The 23,976-nt window shown below is 37.8% G+C and overlaps 1 protein-coding gene across 25 annotated transcripts in view; it reads right to left on the reverse strand.

Moving 5' to 3' along the window:
- macf1a (microtubule actin crosslinking factor 1a) overlaps positions 1-23,976 on the reverse strand; it is a 297,525-nt gene that overhangs the window by 108,320 nt on the left and 165,229 nt on the right. For 17 of the 25 annotated variants that reach the window (XM_041809549.1, XM_041809552.1, XM_041809557.1 and 14 more), the window contains 17 exons: positions 18,381-18,547; positions 17,031-17,143; positions 16,120-16,226; positions 15,498-15,617; positions 14,112-14,207; positions 13,526-13,653; positions 13,281-13,374; positions 12,615-12,769; positions 10,665-10,968; positions 10,022-10,150; positions 9,861-9,938; positions 7,066-7,227; positions 6,665-6,769; positions 6,112-6,207; positions 5,242-5,367; positions 1,516-1,668; positions 370-381 (listed from right to left, as the gene is read on the reverse strand). In XM_041809549.1, the coding sequence (XP_041665483.1) occupies positions 370-381; positions 1,516-1,668; positions 5,242-5,367; positions 6,112-6,207; positions 6,665-6,769; positions 7,066-7,227; positions 9,861-9,938; positions 10,022-10,150; positions 10,665-10,968; positions 12,615-12,769; positions 13,281-13,374; positions 13,526-13,653; positions 14,112-14,207; positions 15,498-15,617; positions 16,120-16,226; positions 17,031-17,143; positions 18,381-18,547 (2,145 nt within the window). The remainder of the gene's footprint in view (positions 1-369; positions 382-1,515; positions 1,669-5,241; positions 5,368-6,111; positions 6,208-6,664; positions 6,770-7,065; positions 7,228-9,860; positions 9,939-10,021; positions 10,151-10,664; positions 10,969-12,614; positions 12,770-13,280; positions 13,375-13,525; positions 13,654-14,111; positions 14,208-15,497; positions 15,618-16,119; positions 16,227-17,030; positions 17,144-18,380; positions 18,548-23,976) is intronic. The other 8 variants (XM_041809559.1, XM_041809550.1, XM_041809564.1 and 5 more) reach the window with 1 other exon arrangement.

Consider the following 23,976-nt stretch of genomic DNA (forward strand, 5'->3'; position numbering starts at 1 on the left):
TTTTATCATCAAGATGCCCAACAATGCCGAATCTCTGTTCTCTGCTTCTGACAGCCATAATTGGCTTTTTGGAACCGTGAGGATGTGAGTGTGTAAATGAAAAGAAAAAACACACACCTCTCTTTTAATAACACATGCGTTGTTTCCCATATTCCAATTTTAGATTCAGGGTAAGAAACCAAGTGAATGGTCCACAGATCCAATTTATTCCCATTTACTGTGTGTGAAACCCACCAGAGCATGTAAGAGATTCTCAACAACTTCATCTTAAAACCTGAAATCAGCTGATAAGAGAAGAGCAACCAGGGCAGTGCAGTGTGTGCAGTGTAAGAGTCTGAGGTGAGAGAGGGATAACAGAGGCAGCTATACCTGAACGTTTGTCTTGCCAGCCCAGCCGACAGACGAGAGGAAGGGGAGAGAATGAGGAGGAGAAAAAGGAGGACGAGGAGGGAGTGAAAAGGGAGAGGCAAAAAAGGTGGATGAGGGTATGGAGAGAAAGGAGGAGACACAGGAAAGTGAAGGAGAGAAAGATTACTTTATGTCATGTGCAGGTTTGTTTGCTTTAAGTATCACTTTCAGCACTGTGGCAGCTTCCTTCTTCTTCTTATTCTGCACCAGAGCACCTTCCTTCTTCACCTGGATACAACACCTCACATAGAGTACGCTTCGATGCACAAATTGACCCTGAGGAATCTAACACAGCTAACTAAAAATAGCAGCAGAGAGGGCAGTGGCATGTCCACCATGCTGAAGTGCTGGGTGCTGTTTTTCAGCCCGAGTCCGCAAAGGGGATGAGCCTGATGTATAATTGATCGGCTTTTAGATTCCCTGAGGACATCACAGCAGAAAGGGGCTCCACTTTATTCTGTGTTATATAAAAGTGCATGAGGAGAAAGGCCGTGAAAAACTTCAATTAACTTCTCATGAAACGTCTCATTACTTTTAAGAGTCTGGCTATTTTTAGCACTTTAAAATACATGAAGGCAAAGATAATCTAGATCACAATCAGAGTGCTTTTTCTGCTTCCAAACTGAACGCTATTTGTCCTTGCCAGTACAATGAAATTAAAACAGTTAGAGCTTTTACAAAAAAGGCAACTGATTCTGTCTGTTCATCAATATGGACCACCTATGTTGAGGAAGACTTTGTGCTGGCATACTCATCAATCTAAAGACAAAAAATCAATCTAACAGCATGGAGGAAGCAGCTGAAATAAAACAGCCCATAAAGTGGTCGTGAGAGGGCTTGGAGAGAAAGTGCAAGGCAGAAAGAAGACAATTGGGGGTCAGGGTTCAAACATCAGAGGTGATGTATGCAGTGAGCTGATTCTACATTTATATTCACATATTTATCGTCATCTGGAAGTCAAAGTTTCCTTACATACACCTTTGTAAAATATTTTAAAAGCTAAGATTGGGAAGGCAAGGCTGACATATTTACTCGACAGTGGCTATGTTTGGTAGAAAGCAACATCACCAACATGCTGTTGGCGCATTATAAAATAGTGTCCTATACCTCTATCTGTCTGTAGTCACAGATGGCTTTGATGGGTGTTGTTACTCCCAGGGTGCACTCTGCACTGCGGGGGCGAAGCTGCACCACTGTCTTTGCCCGGCCCACCAGGCTTGCTACGGTGCTCTTATACTCAATCAGCTGCTCCTTCTCCTCCTGCAGGAAAGAAATCATCATTAGACATTTAACCAGGACATCAATCTTAATTTTTATTAAGATTCATAACAAATGTTATCTCAAGACACATTAAAAGGACAGCAGGTCTATCACACTCTTTGACCAAACATTATTTCACAAAGTTACAGTAAAGACAGACAGAAAAAGGGTTAAGGTTGGCATGTTTACCCTTTTTGGCAAGCATATGCCTTCACTGAATAAAGTCCAATAATTTTTCTTTTTTTTTTCTTTTTTTAATTTGAAAAATGCAGATAAAGATTACTTGACTCAACAGTGTATTTTAGCTTGGTTGCTATCCATTAAAACATGTAACGCTGTGCTCTTCAACCTGACCAGTAGAGTACATTTAATTTCTGTCATTCACTGTGGCAGTGCAAGTCATTAAAGAGTCCTTTAAAAGAAACATATAGACTAATAGAGTGAGTAGTACAGAAAGAAAAAGATAAATAGAGGATGGTTAGAGACAGAGTGAGAGAGAGGGAGAAAAGCAAAGGGGGGTGAATAACTTAATACATTACATCTCTGAATTGAATTTAACACCAAGATGATGTTTCTTGCAGTCAACACTAAAATATCAAATCAAATGCTGGCTGGGAGTAAGCACAATTAAAATGTAGGTGTAGAATATCAAATTGATGATCAAGAAAAGATAAACAACCTTTAATAGAGAGTAATTTGATTATGAGTGAGAAAACTCAATCTCCTGAGTGAGTCTAGATGGTATGAGACTGTGTTTACATCTGAAACTTTAACATACAGACTCAAACTATTATGTTAGTCTGACTAACACTCAAAATTTAGAGTAAGTGTAAGCATGTTAATCTGGTTGAAATCATACTAAATGGAATTTCTCAAAGTCAGACTAGCATATCTCGAAAATGCTATTGGAGATCGATTTACTCTTGCATGTATAAACCTAAACTGTACTGGACTGGAATGGACTAGCTGATCTGTGCAAGTAGACAGAGTGTGTACAACACGTACAGAGCTATAAGGTTTGTCTTTTAAGGATTATTTTATAGCAGGTTAGCTGCCTGCTAACTTGTTAGCAAGATCAGCAGGAAGGAAGTTCATATAACTTCACTGTAAGACTGAACAGTTGAAGGTTGTTTAAAAAATTGAGTTGTGTTAACTGAAAAATCCAAAATAGCTAGTTTAGAACGTATTTTCAGCTTTAAGTTAACCGTACTTAATCACTTTAAGTACTTTTTAAAAAATGTACTCAAACTGTTGGACAATCATCCATCAATCTGCTTAGTGTTCCAAGAATGCCTTTGGGCATAAGACACTTTTGCACCACAAGTGAAGTTACTGACTCGGTTAGATATTTCACGCCTGTCGGGAGCAAACACAATATACAAGGGATAGTACACTGTACATTTTAGAAAAGGACGTCCGAGTTCAGTGTGCACCTTTTAGTAATTTAGGCTGGACTTCCTTGAATGGCATGAATGTTCAAAAGCACAGGAGAAAACTGCAGTGGATGAAGAACCTGCAGCTTTATGAAAAAAACATATCTAGACATGTTTAGTGTTAAATTTGAACAGATGTTTAAATTGTTGGAAAGCTTCCACAGCGTAGTTTACCTGAAAAGCTTAAGTTAGCTAAACACAAATGTAAGAGTAAAACTGAGTTGAAGTAACTTAAAATGGCTACATACCTGCTACTAAATAAATGCAGTTTTTCAGTGAGTGTTGAAAGTTTTTGAAATCACTTGCCTCTAATATTTTGTGTTCTATTCATTCATCTGGGATTACAATGTGAGTGTGACATATTCTAAGTTGACTCATACTCAAAAAAAGTATTTCTTCTTAAAACCTTTTATGCAATCAGTTTCAACAAATACATTGAGCATTTTTAACCTGTTGGGTCCTATTAGGAGACATATTGCCTTTTACTTCCAGAGTCGAACATGCTCCAAGTAAATCTATTTTCCTGCTGTGAATTTATATTAGGACAAGAGTACAAAGAAATAGCGTTATCAAGCCATGACTGTATGACTTTAGCATGTGAATGTAATAAATGTTGGAGAAAGTTCAACCTTTGGAATATAATGATGATGAGGAAATGTTATGGGAAAAAGATACAAAAATGTAAATAGAGGGCTGTTCTGTAATTCAGTAGAGAAAATCAGGCTAAGCCAAGCTGGCTCTTCTAAACTCTAATTCCCGTTTTCAAGAGGGTGAAGGGGCCCATTCAGCCTCTCCCCAGTCATTATGACATCAAAATAAGGTTCGGCTTTATGTTTTAATTTTGTCAGTCAGAAGTGTCCTACTGTGTATGCTCATGATGAACAGGGAAAAGGAAACTTAATTCATTTGAGATGGAAATTAATAAAACACATACATGAACAGACACACAGGCAAAGATGTATACACAGTAAATTAGCATGTGTATACAGTCACATACTGCATGTAACAAAGCTAACAGTGTGCAGATGTGTGAAATAAAGCAGCTGTGTGTGAACACACCTCTATATTAAAAGGATACGCTCACTGCTATAGCCTGTGGGGCATAGCCCACATGAACTCTGCCATCTGTTTGAAGTCAGAGGTGTGTATGCGTTTGTGCATATATGTGTGTCTGTGTGTATGCTAGGTGTGAAGATGGCACTCTCACACTGGTACCACAGGGGGGATGATTCAGCAGAGGCCTTCTCTAACAGATTACTTCACCCTGTCATGTGGCGTACTGCAGCTGCCTGAGGCCGAGCACAACATTTGGAATGAGAACGGTGTGTTAACACTTTGGAAACTGTTGCTCTATGTCGCTGTACTGTTATAAAAATACTTACTGTCAAATTTGACAATATTGTCAAATGACTCATAATCAAACCTCTGTCTAGGATTACTTTTGCAATGTCATGCTCCTCCATTGAACCTTTAGTCTTCACATTACACCTTATATTGCTTTTATGTGCTGTTTTTCTAGTCAATTCTATCCAGGTTTCTTGAAAGTTACAGTGCAATAGTTGCACAGCCTTTTACTCCTTTATTCTACTTCTGTTTTCGTTGTTTTGCACTCAGTTCTGATTTTGATAAGTTTGCTTTGAGAACACAAAAAAGCAGCATGGCCTCCAAATTTAAGAGCCACTAGCTGGGTGTGCCTAAAACTAGGCTTGACACCAAAATGACAGAGCCCTCTAATCACTGCCCCAAACCTGGGAACAGTTTGCTACCTCAAATCTGATCTGTCACTTTTGAATGCTTTAAATCATTGTTGAAGACAAATCTCTTCTCTTTGGTCTTCAATTCAAGATGACAAAATGTCATCCCAACAGATTTGACAACTATTATGATGATAAACTGTGTATAGTTGTTTTCTTGTATATTTTTATTCCGTAAAAACCTGGTTGCTTTAAATGTGCTATTGTTAGGGGTTATTAATGTTAGGGGTTCATTAATTATTTGCATAGATAGACAGACTACAACACCATGTTAAAATTTTTAAAAAAGAAAGCATGTATTGTGTCTTCCAATCATTTGCAAAGAAGGATATAGGGGTTATATATTGCGCTATATGGTGTACAAGATTGTAATGAGGGCTAGCTACCATTGAGTCCTGGAGCAGGTCTTCCAGTTTGCTCAGTCTGCTGTTCTTGTCACAGGTGTACTGTCTCTTGATGGTTTCTTGAAGCTGACGCAGGTACGACTCACAGTCCCGGGCATCGCTTGTAAACTGACAGACAGAGACAGAGTTAACACATTAAGATGACTTTCACAAGACCTAAAAGGAGCAGCTTTAATCCCTTTCAGTAAAATAATTCATACAAGTTAATACAGAAGATGTTTTGGGGGCTGTCGTTATCAAAGCTCAGTGTATGTGGAAACAAGTTAGGTTGTAAGTTAGTTTAGAGTGTGGTGTTCAATCTCATACTGTAGGGTACAAATTTGAAAGTCATGACTGCTCTTTAAAAAAGCAAACTCCTGCCTATAATCAGTTGGGGTGTGAGCAGTCCTCTATTCATTTTTTTTTTTTTTAGGCATTGTTCCAATAAAATTGTGACTTTCTGGAGTTCTTATATTTCTAGTGATATATAGATGTGTAGTGTCAGAAAATTCTGTTTTCACCTGATAACATGGTTCTATAAATCTTTAGAGAACAGAATTTCTTTTTTTCTGGTAGGTGGTGGGAGCAAACAGGGCAGCAGTGTAGCTTACAATACATTTGGCACTAATCATCATTCGTAGCCATCATTTTTAATCATTTCTTATTCAAATGTAGGTCAAGCCCAGTCCATACTGGTTCTACAGTTTATGGTCTGAAGATGTACAGTTTGATAAAAATATTGATAATTTGCAATAACAACTTAATTATAAATGTCCCGTATTTTACAGTTTAATTCACATTTGTGTATTCTAGTATTAAAACTTACTTCTAAATCATACTGAAATACGTTCTTGCAATTGGTAGATGCCTCACCTGGAAGTATGCGGTGTTATCTTTGAGATGCTGCTCCACACAAACACAAAGCTGGTCTACCCACTGCCATTGAGTCTGCAGGGCTGCACTGTAGGCCTGATGATGCACACATAGAGATGAGGGCAAAGAGAAGAAACAAGCACATTGTCACATTAAAGTCAAGTATAGTTCAAGCATCTTAAGGTAGCTTTAAGGCATTAACAAGCATGATGGTCTTCATCATTTAGAGTGCAGTATACACATGTGATCAGTATGAACACCATATCCTATTCTTGTAATGTTAATCCAGTAAACAAAGTCTTTATTCAGGGTTTGGAATGGACATAACAATCATAAAAAGGTGCCGAAAAGGTTTTAATAAAAGTTCACATATTCCCTTTATGAAATGTATTTACATCTACCAAACAATACAACATAACAAATATCAGTTACACAGTATAATGCACTGAAACAGAAGCATTTTAGTTCAACTGTTCCTTTAAATAAGTCCCTGGGGCAAAATCCAGAATCCTTAAAGGTCACTCAGTCAAAGAGAATAAAATCAGCGATTCACCTCCACGGTCTGTTTGGCGGGATGGTTCTCCTGACACAGACGATTCGCTGTTTCCTGGAGTGACCGCATCACTTCTTGTTTTTCATCCAGTTCTATCCTCATTTCCTGTAAACAGGACAGGAAAAAAGGACTGTAAGTCACAGGTTTGGTGTAAAAAAATAACATGTCTATGCATTTAAACAGTCTGAATTCAATTCGCATAAAAACATATATGCTGATACACTCAAAAGTACTTGGACTGATTGTGCCCAGCAGAAACTCTGGTGATCTTGTTTCATTTCTGTGTTCGCTTTTTCATTTACTAGAATAAAAATAAAAATCTTCCGTCCATTTCCAAATTCTTTCATTTTTTTTGTCAGAGGGAACTGTCAGTGAATTTATTTCCCCTTCTTTGCACTCACGCTGTATAATTCTCTCTTGGCGTTCATGTTGGGGTTGTTGTCGCTCCAGTCAAAGGCGATCTCCTCCTCCTCCCTCTCATTGAGCCAAATCAGCTCCTCGGTGCAGTGGGACACAAATGCATGCAGGCTCTCCAAGCTCCGCAGGCGCCATGACGAATGTTCCTATGGCAACAGCACAAACAAGCATCATCATTATGCTGATCAGTACTTCAGGGGGACAAAAATAAAGAAATTCCACAATTTTTTGGTAGTTTGCATTTTGTGTTAGTATTGGAAGATTAATAAGAGATGCTGGACACGGTCTTTAAAAAATTGACCAAATGCAAAGATATTGATTTCTTAATAACACTTTATGGTAGCTCCACAGTTTTAGCATCAACATCACATTAGGAGATCATTAGTAAACACTTCACTCATCATCTATAAAGCATTATTAGGTTATTGATATGTCAATGGTCAACATAACCATATCCTTTAGTTATATTTTATTAATGCTTTGCTGATGCATCCATAAAGCATTTTAGCTGCACTAAATAACATTTAAGTTACTTAATGCTTTATAAATGATGAGTTAATAATTTACAGATGTTTTAAAAATGTATCAATGAAGAGTTTTATAACTGTTTAAAATCAACATAAATCATTTAATAATGTTTTATAAATGATGAGTTAATATCTGTTAATAGTGTAATAATGCATCAACAAACAACTGTGTTTTAAATGGCATATTAGTTGTTACTGCTTTGTAATAATGAATTTAGTGTTTACTAATTCTTTACTAATGCTAAATAGCATGTAGTGTTTTCAGATTTATGCACAATCTGAACAACTACAGGCAAAAAGTCCTCTAAATTTGTAAAATTGGCATGTTTTAACAATATTTAAGATTTTACAACTATACCTATTTATTCAGCTTATTAAGTGGTATAATTATCAAAGAATAAATTCAACTGTACGTTAAAAGTATACAAGACAGTCACTGACCGTCAATCTTATAACTGCTCATTTGTATTGCTGTTTATCTCTGAATGGAAATGCATGCTAAAACTTTTGAAATAAAACTGGAATAAACTACTGTTTATCGTCAAGGTAAAGCCCGTTTCAGACTGGGAGAGTGACGCGTGAGTCTTGACAGCGACATGCATGGATTTTCAGTTTGACTGCATGTTAACAAGTCAGGGCTTTCAGACTGCCTGCATGTGCGCCACGTCTCGTGCGGCTGATATGCCTGAAGAATTGAGAGATTCGAAGTCTCGCCTTTTTTTTTCCGCGCACCACGGGTGCTGCTGTGGACCAAATTAGACAGGAAAATGATAAATGAGAGCCATATTTACATCATTGTGGCAAATATGCACATCAAATATGTTTACAATGTGTTTCTTGATAACCCTGAGGAAGGCCACAAGCTTAAAGTGCCTGTTTGATAGAGTTGTTCTCTAAAGAGCAAATATTAGTGAAGCTTTATGTCTCCACACTGGTTGAATATGTCAAGAAAAGATAAACACCATATGAATGCTTTTTTGGTTTGTGCTTTTTAAAGTAAAAGCCCGGTTTAGCATTTCTATAGATAAACTCCATTCACCTGTACAAAATGCTTTTATTTTGAATAGTTCCCAGCAAACTTCCTCTGTACACTGAATCAAGTCGCTTTTAGGGGGATTTATTGAGGTAAAACTTATGAAGAAGGTAAGGGCTTTGAGAGCAGGGAGATGCGGCTGACACACAGAAAACTCACGCCGTGTGTGAAAGCCGCAACGGCAGGAGCCAGAGCTGACACGCGTGGCACACACAAGCAGCAAAACACACTCCCACTCTGAAACGGGTGTATGGGTTAGGATACCAAAAGCTAAAGGTCAAAAACCTTACCTGCAGAACATAAATACCAAATGTGTAATAAAGCAGAGTAAACAGTCTGCTTATAGGAGAAAAGCCTGTCCTCCACTAAGCCAGTCACACATAATGAGTGTAGCTTACACAGCTCAGTTAGCTATGTAAGCTAAAGAGCTAAAACTAAGCTCACAAAGCTATGTATCTATGTTATCTGCGTAGCTAATTTAGCTTTAGCTATGTTTGCTTAAGCTCATGTTGCTAAAGATAATGGGCTACGTAGCTAACGTTGCAAAGTAGCTAAAGCTATGCTCACAAAGCAGCTATGTAAGCTGCGTAGGTACGCATTTCCTTTCAGAGATACGTATACTGTGTTTCAGATGAAAAGTTTGTAAGAGTCCAGGTTATACTAGTATGGGATTTTTCATGACTTTTTATTTTTATTTAGTTTTTACTTCTTGCTTTGGATTAAAAAAACTGTATTCGTTTTTACGGCTATTCTGTTAGATTAGTTTAGTTTAAGTTGGTCTGTAAAAATAGTACATCTGTGAGTGCTTAAATGACATAAAACTGCCAGTGAACTGAGAGCTGAACATATGGCTATTAGAGGAAACATACGGTCAGTAAATGAAGAGGTAGAGGGTCTCATAACTTAGGAAATGTGTCTGTAACTTCAATTTGACCTACATAAGTGTGAAAATGCTCTTTCATGTGCACAAAACAGTGTAAGGAATGAAAAAAAATCTTCAGTTTTTTAAAAACATATTAAGAGAGGAGAGGGCACAAAGAAATGAAATTACAGAGGGGGGTATTTTAGGAGAGGAAAGCGGGCAGATGCGGTATTGTGTTCTTAGCATGAGAGAGCTGTCACGGTGTAATGGGATTAACTAGAGAAGGGGGTGATGTGGGAAACAAAGAATTGGGATAAAATGAACACACTGACACACATAAAACACACATTAACTGACCAGTAGTTTGCAGTATTGATGCTCCAGCTTGGCCAGGGTTTCAGAGTAACTGCTCTTAAAGTTTGGAGTGACTTTAGCCTGCAGAAGATGGTGAAGCTTGATTAGAATAGTTAACACTCAGGAGGAGCATCTCTGAGGTCATGTACAAGTGATATAAGTACTTCATAGCTGCGTGCTTCCTGAAGGCTGCTCATCAGCTCCTCTACTGCAGTGTGGATCCTGTTGTGCTCTTGTAGGTTGTTTTCTACTGAGGGAAGGTCTGCACCCCATTCAGCACGCTCCAAAAGCTCCTGAGACACACAAGAACAAAGATCAATATGGCTCTGAACAAACCAAATATCTGACCTAAACTTGCTCAGTTTTCTGCCTCCATTTAAAAAGAGACAACAGGCATTCTGTACTTTTAGTGTAGACTTGTTTTATTACTGATATGAAAACATGAACAACATTTTATCTCAAATATGAACCAGCTTAGTTGTAACGTTCCTGGTTGGTAGTGGTTGGAAATGAGGAAAATTCATGCTTCAAGAGTAAGGGGGGCTATAATATTTCAAAATATTCATTTTTTAAATTATGTTTCCCTGTAGTACAAGAGCTGTTTCTCGTGTTATTTGGCTAAATTGAACAATGACTTTCATCTACTCTTACAGATTAAAACGAACTATTATCAAGGCCTTAAAAGCATTTTTGTACTGTTTCTTGAAAATTCAATGGGAAAAAAAATCAGGAATATTCACAAAGGAAATGACCAAATTATCTACCAATAACTGTAAAGATTACTTGCCTAGAGGTCTAGAGACTAACCTGTGTCTCCTCCACCCAGCCAAGCAGCTCATAGATGAACCTCAGGCTTCCTTCATCTTCTGATGAAGACATGGCTACCAGCTGGGAGCGAGCCATGGGTCGCCTCAGCAGCGCGGCACCAACGGCTCCCACTGCGCCCACAGCTCCCAGCAGCGTCTGCCCCAGTGAGAGGCCACTGTCTGTGGATCTGTGGCTGGTGTGTTCTGCCCCCATGGTGCCCAGTGCCTGAGTAAAGTGCCCTTTTCTGTAGAGGCTGGAGCACTGCAGTCTGAGGGAGACCAGCTCCTCTTGAAGGCAGGAAATTCTGGAGAAGAGGGACAAACACTTCAGTTATGGGAGGAAAGATCTTAAAACATGATCTCAATGTTTATTTGCCGCAATTACAGTATAGGAGTTATCAGACCTATGGATTTTTAATCCAGATTTCTTTCTTACATTCCTGATATAAGGTCAGTGGTTGACACAAGTTTAAGAGCTGTTTTTTTTTTTTTTACATTTTTTTATCCATGATCATATGCACATTTGCACTAATTAGATTTAATTATGTTAAACATTTGTATCTAACTCATGCAGCTCTGTCATATTAAAGCAGATTTTGGCTCCCCTTTGCACACCTTGCAACATACCATCATTGCACATAGACTTTTATTTATTTATTAAAATAGTCATCAAGACCTTGTACATAGCTCTGTATACTTAAATCTGAATTTTAGTTTTTTTTTTTTTCATATTTATGGTTTGATTCCTGTACATTGAGAGAAAAGTTAACCTGCGTCAAATTCTTTTTGTGTAAGCATACTTTACCAATAAAGCCGATTCTGATAAATTTAGTCAGAATTAGTCCAAAGTAATGAATTTTCAAGCTTTTACATGCCTGAGAAAAGGCTAAAAATGTCTGATTCAGCCCTCAGATGTTGTCAAGACAATGTATTGAACATACTTGTGTTGATTAGATTGGTGGTGATAAACTTTTGAGTATTGATAATGTGGTGTGATTTAGATATTTCAGATGAATATATCCTCACCATCTGGATTTTTCATTTCCGCCTTTAAAATTCTTAAACCTGGTTTTATTTCTAAAGAAAAATCCGAACAAAAGTCACTGATGCAATCCTGTTGTTGCCAGAGATTTGTGTTTGGAGGGGACATATTCAGTCCTAGCATCTGGGATGACAAGGTCACCCCTGCAGCACTTATGCAGTAATATAAAGTAGTCACCCTTACTTTAATGCACGGTATGGATACCAGAACATGAATAATCCATTACAAGTAAGCAGCAAAAAACATGAATGAACTGCAGCAACAGAACCGCAGCTTTTAGAAACATTTCATGCTTCCTTATTTAACTGTCTTTGACGTATCATCCAACATTTTCTTGGCTATGATAAATATATTGTGTCTTCCACAGCGGCTGTGTTATGGCAGCCCATATTGTTCTTTTCAGGTCATTAGCGATGTTCTTTGCAGTAACATACACTGCCTTACTGTCTCTGCCTTATAGGGGAAGGAGAACAAAAAAGAAAGAAAAAGTAGGAATGCTGGTTCCAGGAGGTCTGTGCAAAGAAGGCTAGAAAGAAAAGGAAAAGCTAGTTCATCAAAAAATTTTAGAATGGCAGCCTCAAACTCAGTAAACTGAAACCTGAAAAGCCAAAAGTGTTTTGTCTTTCATCATTTTTGGCACCACTAATGTACATGAAAGCATCTTTGAATATGTCATTCATAGTATGAGACAGAAAGGATTTACTGTAGCGGGTACAAACAGATATTAAAAGACAAACAATGGAACCTGTTGAACTACAATTACACATAACAAGCTCTGTAATTCTCCATAATTGCCTTTAATATACTAATTAACTTCACTCTGAGAGAGTTTAACCTTCATCTCACTGCTTATTTAAGTAAACCAAGCCAGCCATCAATCAAAAGTAACTCCAATCAGTCCACACTCACCTGAATGCCAGCTGTTCAACCTGGTAGTATTTCTCATCTCGGAGGACCTTAAGCTCCTGGTTCAGTTGTCTAATGAGAGACTCGCAGTCCTGCAGGTAGCACGCCAGTTCTCTCTCACACTGCACTGCCTCACCGCTCTCCACTCGAGACATATCCTGCACAAAAGATTTGATATATTGTTGATTTGCTTACTTAGCTGATGTGTCCAGGTTCACTATTGTGAGCCGTTTCATTATTTTTTAGTGCTCCCTTGCCAAAGATTTAGTAAACAATCGAGCGAAAACAAAGTAGATCTCATGAGGAAACAAACACCAGCAGGATCTCTGAAGAAGAAGTTCAAAAGCAAACAAAGAAAGGACAACACTCAAGTAGCTATGTGGATAAAAATGAAACATGGAATTTGGAACTGTTTTAAAGTGAGTTTATGCTCAGGTGGCACCAGAATTCAGTGGAAAGAGTGCAACAAGGGAGACAAAGTGATGAGGATTTTTAAATTTTTTTCAGAGGGGTAGTGTTTTAAAACTTGTACCTGTTAACACAATATACATTACTACGCTGATTATCCAACATTCACCAAGCATAAGCCCCACAATCCTGAATGTGCATTTTTCTGTGTATATGTCAGGAATTAAAGGAAGATGGAAATAAGAGGTTAGGAGCACTCACAGCCTGGAGTGTGTTCTTAGCAAGGGTGAGCTTCTCCTCACAATCCAGAGCCATGTTTTGAATCTTGTTGGCTCTTTGAAGCAGCTTTTCTAACCTGAAACCAAAAGAAAAATGACAGACACATCCCTAAAAAATCCTGAATGAAAAGAAATTAAAGTTGCATGGGTTTATTTATTTTTAGTAGCATGCATCCTGCTAGGAGTAAATATTTGAATCGATTTATGTGGATGTCCATGTGTATGTACCTTTCCACAGCCGGCCGTAGAGCCTTCTCTCTCTCCAGCATCTCCAGAATGAGTTTTCCCCACTCCTCCTCGAGGTCGTTGGGGTGGAGGCCCTGAGGAAGCTTAATACGACCGAACTCTATCCACACCTGGACACACATATTGATTACATTCCTTAAGGCCCATCATGCTTTACTGCACATTAACACACTGTAAAAGGTACAAACTGTGTTACAAGTGCCCATGACATCAAAACATAATGAGCTAAATAATAAGCTCCATGGACACACAGTCTGGTAACATCAGCTGAGAAAGAATAAAGGAGGAACTATTAACAGCCATCATGTGTTTGTGTGCAATCACACAATCTGCACCATTGATAACAGCAAAACGGTGGTAAGGATTTTGCTTCAGGAGACAAATGTATGACTCAACTCTGTATTAAAAATCCCTGTCTTTCATTGAAATGCTCAAGATACCCCTCAGCTCAACCCGTGATGCACTGTGCGCTCTACACATGTTGCCAAATGTTTGCTACCTTTTCCTCCATCTCTACTTCTTTAAAATCATTCCTTCTGTCCATTGTTCTTCCTCTGGTTCTTCTTACCTCCAGTAATTTGTAGAGGTGTTCAATGTGACCTTTTTCCAGCTCTTTTGACGGGATCTCTGTCTCTTTGAAATGGACGTACTCGTTGTAAAGTGCCTGAAAGACGAGAAACAATGAAGTGAATGTGCACTGTGGGATTAATATCAGTATTGTTTAAGGTCAGTCACAGAGTGAAACCCTGTTATCAGAGAGAAAAGATGTGTTATTACAGCCGGGTTCTCTTGCCATCCAGTAACAAGTTATCACACCTTCATCTCAAGCTAGATATTTAACTGATTCATATTCTCAATCCTTAGTTTCTTCTGTTCTGTAAACATCATGTCAAATATTATTTCCCTTCCAGGAACATCTCTTTTACATTTCATTCTCTTTCTTCCAAATATCACAGCGCTGTCCTGCTAATTAATTCTTTAAATCTGAATTCTTCTCTCCTTCTCGCTCACCTTCCACCTGTGTGTTGTTGACCATTTTATTAAAGCCCATCCCTTCCTCCCTCTGTCTGCCATTATTTGTTCTCTCAAGGCTTTACAGAAATTGCCTGTCAGCTTCTTTTCTTCCTAGCTGAATGCTGTTAGGACTGAACAGCAAAAAGGTGAGGAAATATAAAGGAATTGGATTGCCATCATAACCGAATTCGTCTTCAAATAAGCATGAATTCACGCTATAATTTACATTGCAGCACCCAAGATACTTCATTAATCAGGTGAATGACTTTTCAAGGCCTGTTGGGGAATACTTGCTGTTTTGTTTTTAAAGGAGGTGGAAAGTAACTAATTGCATCTACTCAAATTACTGTTATTGAGCAGTGTTTTGGGTACTTTTTTTAGTGCATTTTGAAATCAGTACTTTTATTTTTTACTCAAGCAAATTTTAACTGGAGTAACTGTACCTTTACTTGGGTATAATACTGAAGGACTTTTTCCACTTCTGTTGACTGCACAGTAGCAGATAAGAAGAGAATGAATCCACATCATACCCCAAAATAGCAAAAGGGGGGAAAAAATTATTTTGTTTGATTAAAAGCTACAGCGCAGAGAACAAAACCCCAGTGCTGTAGCCAAGGGTGTACCAAGGTTTATGGTGAAAGTATATATGCTTATTCAGAGACTATACCCACTTCTAAATCTTCTCTTAGTGGTACTTTTTCACCTTTCCACCTTTTTCCTCATTATTATTTTAGAGTATTCTTTATTGCTTTAAGCTGCAGAGAGTTGAGCATCAATTTACAAATACAACTGGCCTGTTTTTAGGTTTACTTAGTATGCATTAAATTTCAATAACAAAATAGCTGCCCGTTGCTGGATGGGGCTCTTAAAAAATGTGGGGCATAAATGAGAGTATACCCATCTCTGCACCATGATACAGACTCAAATCTTGGTTGCTTACCTTGAGTTCCACAGGGTTTTGTGGGAAGTTCTTGTTAGCCATAAGGGCTGTATGCTGGCGGCTCCACTGGAGCAGAGAAGAGAACCTTGACTGATACTCAGACCAGCGCTGGTCCACCTCCTGATGACGAGAGAACATAAAAAAGGTGGAGAGATGAGAAAAGGGATTTTTCAGTATAGACCAAACATTACAAACATACATCTATTGGGAGTTATTTATAATAAATGACTGCAGCACTGTTTAACTGATTGCATCATTATTTGAAAGTTGCAGGTCATTACTCATGACGCTGAAGAGTTGATGATCTGCAAAATCGTACTAACATTTCTGCTAAGGCTGGCATGAAAAATGAACATGACAATGCATGTATATTACATAACATATATTTAGACATAACTCAAAAGTTAACTGGATAAGTGGCAAATAAAGCTAATGTTGTGTACAATATAATAAACTGTAGTTCATGCATTTAAAGGACGACTCAGCAAATGAGGCATGATGCAGCAATGTGAAAAATAGTCATTGAGATTGTGTGCAGGTTGGAAAAATCCAATTAAAAACACTTTTCATTGGCCAATTAGGCATGCAAGAAGATATGTAAATGAGGGAGATTGTATCGTACATTTGCAGAGACGCCCTCTCCTCCCTCAGGGATTTTAGGGAAGGCATCATAGATAGAAGAGACGTAGGTGATGACTGACTTCTCGTCTGGGGACGGGACATCAACATCTGAAAAAAGAGCAGGAGAAGAAGTTTGAGAACGATAGAACTAGAGGAGAAAAAAACGCAAAAAGTCTGGTGTTTATGTCATTATCTGGTAACATGTTTTGAAAGACATAAAGATGGCAATCTTGACCTTCAATGATAAGATATAGGATGTCAAAATCCTTTAATCCGCATTTGACTAGTAAAGGAACAAAAAGTTAAAAATGTACAATTGAAAACATAACATTCAACCAAACAATTAACTTATTTGTCTTTTTTAAGTTTTAGTCAGGATGTAGCTTAATGACTTTGTAGCAATGACATATTACTTTAAAAGAGGGTGGAATTGGGATGCCTCTGAATGAAAAACTCAGGCTAGAAGACTTAACATCAGGACCAATTTCAGCAAAAATGTAACTTTTGCTAAGATTATTAGTCTTTGCTGAGTGAGTTTTAAGGTGTATGCCAAAATACAAAACTGTAAGTGAATCAAGAGAATATATACAAGCAAGCACAATAAAGAAAGGCTTAAAACTGAAAAAAAAAGGTAGAGTCTTAAAGTATTTACCAGCCAGTCATTATTAGGGCTGGCTTGTGTGTTCAAATGTTTGCATAATTTAACATGAAAGCTTTACCAAAACTAGAAACAGACAGAAACAAAATAATTTTTATTCTACTTTCTAGATTTTTTTGTGAAAAATCCCTAGACAAAATCTGACAATGCAAAGCTCTGTTACTATAATGTGGTCAGTAAAAAAAGTCCCTGTTCCTCCCTGGGCAGACAGGGAGTCAGTTGGTCTGTTTATTCTGCCAGATAATTTGTCTCACCCTCAGCGTCCAACAGTCTGGTCACCCCTAGCGACTCAGCGATCTCGAAGGCCTGCTCGAGGTTTTCCCGGTTACTCTGCCGTGACACCACTCCCATGTCGATCAGGTCTGGCCTGGAAAAACACACAGAGGGGAAGTATTAACATAAAAATGACTCTATTTATAAAGCCTGTTTGAAAACAGATGTTCATAAAAAAGTCATTCAACTCAGGCAGACAACAGAATAAACATTCGAGAGTCATGCAAAAACAAAGAGTAGTCAAGAGAGTTTGACAAAAAGGCAAGACCAAAACACAAAAGCAAAAAAAGTTAGAATAAAAACGGGCCAATCAGAGCAACAAAACACATGACGTAGCTGCTACCGAGCTGCGTGCCTGCAACCTTACAGAAGGAGTAAGCTCCATAGAGACCTGCATAATGCCGTGAACAATGGTGACTGTAGACATGTCAGTACGCGACTTTCTTTTTTGAAAACAAAACAACTCAACGCTGTTCTTTGTTCTTCTTTTAATGAAGAAATGTCGTCAAGGTCTGATTAAACTGGTGCTTTAGCAGCATCCATGCTTATGTCTGCTTGCTTACATCACGACTCCACCGCGCCCGAAAGTACTGCCCCTCGATGCTGATTGGGTCCTGTCACTTTCTAACCGGGCCCAAACGGTTCAGACGGGAGCTTTGCAAGATGGTTTCGCGAGTGAGAAAACACGGAAACGGGCGTGTCCATCTGCTTTGCAAGGTTACATCTAAAGCAGTTCAAGGTAGTCTAAAATAGTGATTCTCAACTGGTGGGTCGGGACCCAGTTGTAGAGCCCTTTTCAGTGAGTTGTGAATGTGTGCCAGCGAAAAATGTTCCCAAAAAGTCTATAAAACTCTTTTAAAACTTGCTTATTTTGTGTTCTCTCTTTGTATTGTCACATTTTGCACTGTCTGAGATCCATATAGTTCTATACTGATATTGAATAAATCAATCAATCCTTGTTTGTATAGCCCCAAATCATAACCAAAGTTATTTCAAGACACTTTACAAAGAGAGCAGGTCCAGACTGTACTCTCTGCCGTGGCCTATAATAGACCAGCATTAGTCATTAATATCATAATAAAAGACCATACCCTATTATAATAATGACCACAAATCTGATTTCTTCTCAAGGAGTTAACTGGGGGTCCAGAGGCTTGATCGGTTGAAAATCACTAGTCCAAAACGTAACAGAAAATGGGTTAATGCTCCTGACATAAAATGTTTTAATCTGTAATTACTAAGCCATAGGCATCTTTTGCAAAATAAATGGTAAATCCCTTCAAAATTCACTGCTACAAATGAAAACATAATCTTCCTCTTCATCCTCCTACCTGTATCTGTGCAGCAGAGCATTGAACATGCGTCCATCGCTCCAGGATGAGGTGAAGTTGACGCAGCGGAGGCCGGGGTAGCCTTCTGTCGCCTGCTGGCTCCATATTAACAGCTTCTCTTTGGCTGTGAGGTCGCCTGACTCGCCACTCACATAGATCTCTGAGATCTAGAGGGAGCAAAGACAGAGAGTATGGGTTAATGTTGGAGTTTACGACTTCATGCCATTAAAATGGTAATTTGGAAGAAAATAATCACATCACATTTGCATCAAAAAGTCATCAGAAAGAGCTTTTAAAATTTCTCTGAATTTATTATGGTCTACCTTGAGGCACTGACTGTCTCCAGACCAGTCTCCCCACTGCAGCAAAACACAGTCAACTAAATGAGCTTTACTCTGACACAGAAACAGCCACAGTGAGTCAGCACAACCAAACACCTTTTTAACCTTCTTTTCACTTTGATTCATCCTGTCATCTCTTGTTGAACTCCTCCTTCATGTTCCGGATAAAATGCGTGTGTGGGAAAACATTCTGTAAATCTGAATGAGTTTCATGTGTTTCTGTGTCAGTGTTACAGTTTTTATATTTCTACTCCATCTACAGTCTAGCCTGCTTCTTAGCACCTTCCACACACAAACCCAACACTTCCCTTCTCTCCTTCATCTCCTTCTGTCTAGTGCCTCCTCCTCCTCCTCTCCAACCTCGATCTGTCTCTTCAGTTTGTTGTGTTCTTTCATCTGCTCTGCGTCAAATGCTGTTGATCAATCTGCTCAGCTGTCTCATCCTCTGCCTCCTCTACATGCAGTGCTAAAATCATCTCTCCATTTTTATCATGTTTCCTTGTGTTGTTTCTTTTACACACTAAAGAGGGGAGGGACATAAACAGGATTCATTTTTAAAGTGGGCTAATTTCTGCTAAATAATGGAAAAAGCACAATCATTGTCAGTATAAGGGTTATATTATCCATAATGAGTCATCTTGGCTTGAGATATAGTCGTCATGCCTCGTCCTGGCTGAAAGCAAAGTACTCAGACAGACAGACTAGAGACCAGATGTCTTAAGAGTAAATAGGGATAGTAAATAATGTGAGGCTAGCAGAAAAAAACATCCTCAAGGATGGAGGTTCAATATTGTTTTTAATTTTAGCATCCTCTGCCATTACCATTGCAGTCTAATGATACAAAATGATACACAAAATTATCAAGAACAATAGGGATTTAAGAAAGGCTGCATATCTTTAGAATGCTGTATTTATATTTCTGATTTATAATTTTATATAGAATTAATGTATTATAATACTATTTAATATGAATTTTATTTAAATTTTTTTTTCATATTTTTCAGTCCCCTAAACTACACAAAGGCCTGTAGGGCATGAAGAGTTTAGGACAGTGGCACCTAACATTGACCACTATGCTGAGCTACAGCACTAGGCCTCTTAATTCTACATCTCTTATAAGAAATGCATGATCACATCACTGAACAAATACAGAAAAACTGAGACAGTCATTTAAATTGAGTTGATTTTTCTGCCACTTTGGACCCTTACCACCTTCAAATCTCATCTCAAAAACTGGCTTATAACCAACCAAACCTGCTCTCACAGTTAAAATAGAATGTCTATGGGTTACAGATACAAATGCATGTACACATGCACTGTATTTTGTTGTTTCTTTGTATTTGTATATTTGAATATGAATGACTATGTGAATGGAGATTTTCTGTACTGATTTTCTGTATTTATGCAAATAATTCATACATTGGCAATATGCACTTTAACTGATATACGTTTACTCCAGTATTCAAACTCTTGCACTTAAAATCTTGCACTTAAATTCTAGCACTTTAACTCTAGCACTTTGTACTTTGGTTGATTGACTGTATGATATTCATGAAATATAGTCTTTATTAATTAATATTTGTATTTGTTTAATTTTATGAATTTAATTCTTTTTTTTTTTTTATTTTGTGACCTGCCAAGGGACAACAGATGAAAATTAGCATTTTTGCTAACTCTGGTGCATTTACAGTATGTACTTCATACGTTTGTTCATTAATGTGCATTGTCCTTTTCAAATAAATAAATAAATAAATAAATAAAATAAATTAAAAAGCACAGGGTCACTATCAAAACACCACAGTTAGAAAAGTTCAGCCAAAGCTTGGCTTCAAAGATGTTTGCATACTAGTTTATCTGACACAGTCATCAAAACGAAAGACAACAAAATTACAGTTTTATGTATTTTAGATGTGTTTCATACTGCTGAGACATATATTGCCATCATCAACAGTCGACAGCTGTCATTTGCGAGGTCAATCAGAGATGTCATTGGCAATCAAGGAATTTGGGTGCTGTAGTATATTTGGCTGACATCGCAAATAAACTATGTTTTTCTTAAAACAAGGCTGATATCTTAAAACTTTTGTCCTAAACAGGAGCATATATCATCATTTCTTGGTAAGTCTAACTTGGCTACTTCTGATAACAAAGTAAATCATTAAATCCACTATGGTGAAAATGAATGAGATTTTTACTCCCAGAACCACACAAATGAGCTCTATAGTTATTTAAAGTTAAATGGATCACTGTCATCTGTTCCTGTCTGCTGGTGTAATGTTAGTTAAAAGACAGTCTCAGGGGCAAAGAAGGACCCCTTTGGGTGGACATGGAGTTAAAATCAACTCTACCAGTCTCTCCAGTTTCATTTCTGACAGCACCACTGAGTGCCAAAAACACTTTTTATCTGGTAATACTGAACAGATAGTTCAATTCTGAGCATCAGTTTATTTTTATATTATTTCATTTTTCTCTTATTTAATTTTATTATTTTTGTATTCTGTTTTTCTTTTTACTTGTTCTATTAATTATTATTTGCAATATATTATTATTTTCTTTCTTTTGTCTATTTAATTTTTTATTTTTAATTTACATACTCCAGTTATTTGCCTCCTGAAGGGCGAGGGTGGGGGGTGGGGGCAGGGGACTTATGTCATGATCTTCATTTTGCCATATGTTTTGTATATGTTAAAACAACAATAAATAAAGTTAAAAAAGACAGTCTCAGGTTAACACAATATTTGATTGATTACAAGAACTCTCTATATGTTGTTGTATATATTTCAGCCTGCATTCTCAAATGCCCTTTGGGCAATCTTTTTGCAAGTCCATCTACTCAGACTGTTTTTCTTTACAGGAAGGATAAAAGAGTTATCCATCTGACAAAATCTTTATAGATGGAAGGGTTAAAGCATACAACTGAAAAAGGATAGGGTGAGGTGTTTTCTAACAAAAGAAAAAACCTGGGTCATCTTTGAAAAAAGACTTAATCTTGCATTTATTTGATAAATTGATGGAAACCTGAATTACACTTTGAAAAAGACAGATAAAATACCCAGCCCGTCACAGAATATCTCCCAGTCCTTAAATTGTGTTCTAAGTAACAATGGTTTTATGAAAATGTTTCATAATTCTTCCAAGTTCTGTTTACAGACAAACTAAACTTGAACAGATAACCTTTGGTGCTTGCTGTTAAGAGCACTCTTAAGAACTTGGAGTTGGAGTGCATGTTTACTGTAGGGCTTCTGAGAAAGCAGACTTCCATGGAGACAGACGGTTACTCTATCTGCATTTTTGCACATCACACTACTCAACCACATTTGCCGTTGTCTGCCTTAGACCTTCCTCCTCTTAATTTGGTCTCTTTAGGAGTGAGCATCTACGCTGACAAAAGCCGAATGATGCATGTGCTGTAACTGTCAGAGCTTGGCTGCTGTTACTGTCATCAGTATGCTTCTGTCATCCCTTCTTCCCTCTCTCATTGTCCTCCACTCCTCCCTCTCTCACTGTGTTGCTAATATTGAGCAGTATGAAAGTCCAGAGTGTGCCAGGAGACTGCAGCAGCAACAGCCAAAAAAGACAAGAAGGAGGGAGGGAGGGGAGGAGGAGGGACGAGGGGGAAAGGGATGAGAAAGTAAAACAAGGCCAGCAGTGGAGGAGAGAGGGACGACTTAAAACAGCAGGCAGAAAATAACCACCAATTTCAGAAAGTACAATCTCTGCTTTTAGTGATATAAATATTTTCATACATACATCAGCGAACTAGAATTGAAAAAAAAACTCTATGGCCAAATAGTCTTTATGTTATCTACATCCACTAGAGTACATACATTATGATGAGCAAATAAAAGACACATGACAGACTCTGTGACTTGAATGAGTAAAGATAAATGTGGATTCTGCAGTGTGTTTTTCCTGCAGAGCTCCATCTCTGTATGCATCCACAACCTCCTGTGCAGAGAAATACAGAGCATCAAATCCTTCATCTGAATATTGATACAGCACTGAGGGCTGCATCTGCACCAAGAGCATACACCCCCACTGCAACAGTATCTCATCCACCACTTACAGAAATGCCTGTCTGCCATGACTTTATTCATATTATAAATATATATGTATGTATGTATAGGAAGGAGTTTTTTGGTGACAGAAAAAAATATTGTTACAAAATATTCCAAAGTCAAGGTTCACAAACTTTTAAGAATTTGTCTGAATCTGTTTTGCAATAGCTTCATCCAGAAAGTGGAGCTGGTAAAAGTCTGATCAAATAAGGAACCTTTGCAAAGAACTGTTCGCTTAAAGAAGAAGGCTTTGCTATACAATCAAATTTTCTTAAGTCAGAACCTTTGAACTAAAGCTGTATCAACTGTGCATGAATCACTATCATAATGTTATGTCCACCATTAAAGCACAACTTAAAACTTGTCCACTTATTGTCCACTTCAGCTTGAAGTGGACATGCACCCATGCATTTTAAAGACAAATATCTGATTGCCATTTGAGATCTTAAATCATCTTAAAATAATTATCTTGACATAACCAAGCTGGTTTTCTATTATAGCAACTAAATCTATCTTAATATCTTGAGATAAGGTTGTTCTGTGGTGACACTGGGGTGATTTCATGGTTGTCTAAAAAACAAAACATTAGACTGGAAACTGAGAGTAAAGACACTCATGCACTGCTCCTATTGCCCACACTAATGACTATTTCTCTATTTGTTAATGCTTTGGGCTCTTTCGACTCAAATGATACAACATAAATAATATGTTAAGAAAACAAGACAGAATTACTTGATATCACTGGGAAAGTGTATGGATGCATGTCTGCTTAGAGCTTCAGTGATTCCTAAACTGCTCCGTCATGTTTATAATGGTTATATCCTGTTATCTAGAAAACAAAAATGTTCTGCTGTCACATTGTCACAAATCTGACAAGCATTTTTTACAGGCTGTCATTTGGTTGTGTGCACTTCAGCCACTTTGCTAAATCAGCCAGGTAGGAATTTAGCCCAAAGCAAACAGTGTAATAACCTGAATGGCCTCCCCTAACACAGTGGTTTCCAAAGTTTTGCATGAGTCATACCTAACAGCAAGCCACTAAAGTCGCACTACATTGAAATCTAGGAATAATAGCTGTTGTATAGCTGGAATAATTATGTATGGAGTATAAATTCCCACAGGACACCTAGACCTGTCCTAGGGCACATAATGTGTGTCTCTGTTATTAAACCATTTTTCAAACCTATAGAATATAGA

Source organism: Cheilinus undulatus, linkage group 16 (genome assembly GCF_018320785.1).
Source record: "Cheilinus undulatus linkage group 16, ASM1832078v1, whole genome shotgun sequence".
Taxonomy (NCBI): domain Eukaryota; kingdom Metazoa; phylum Chordata; class Actinopteri; order Labriformes; family Labridae; genus Cheilinus; species Cheilinus undulatus.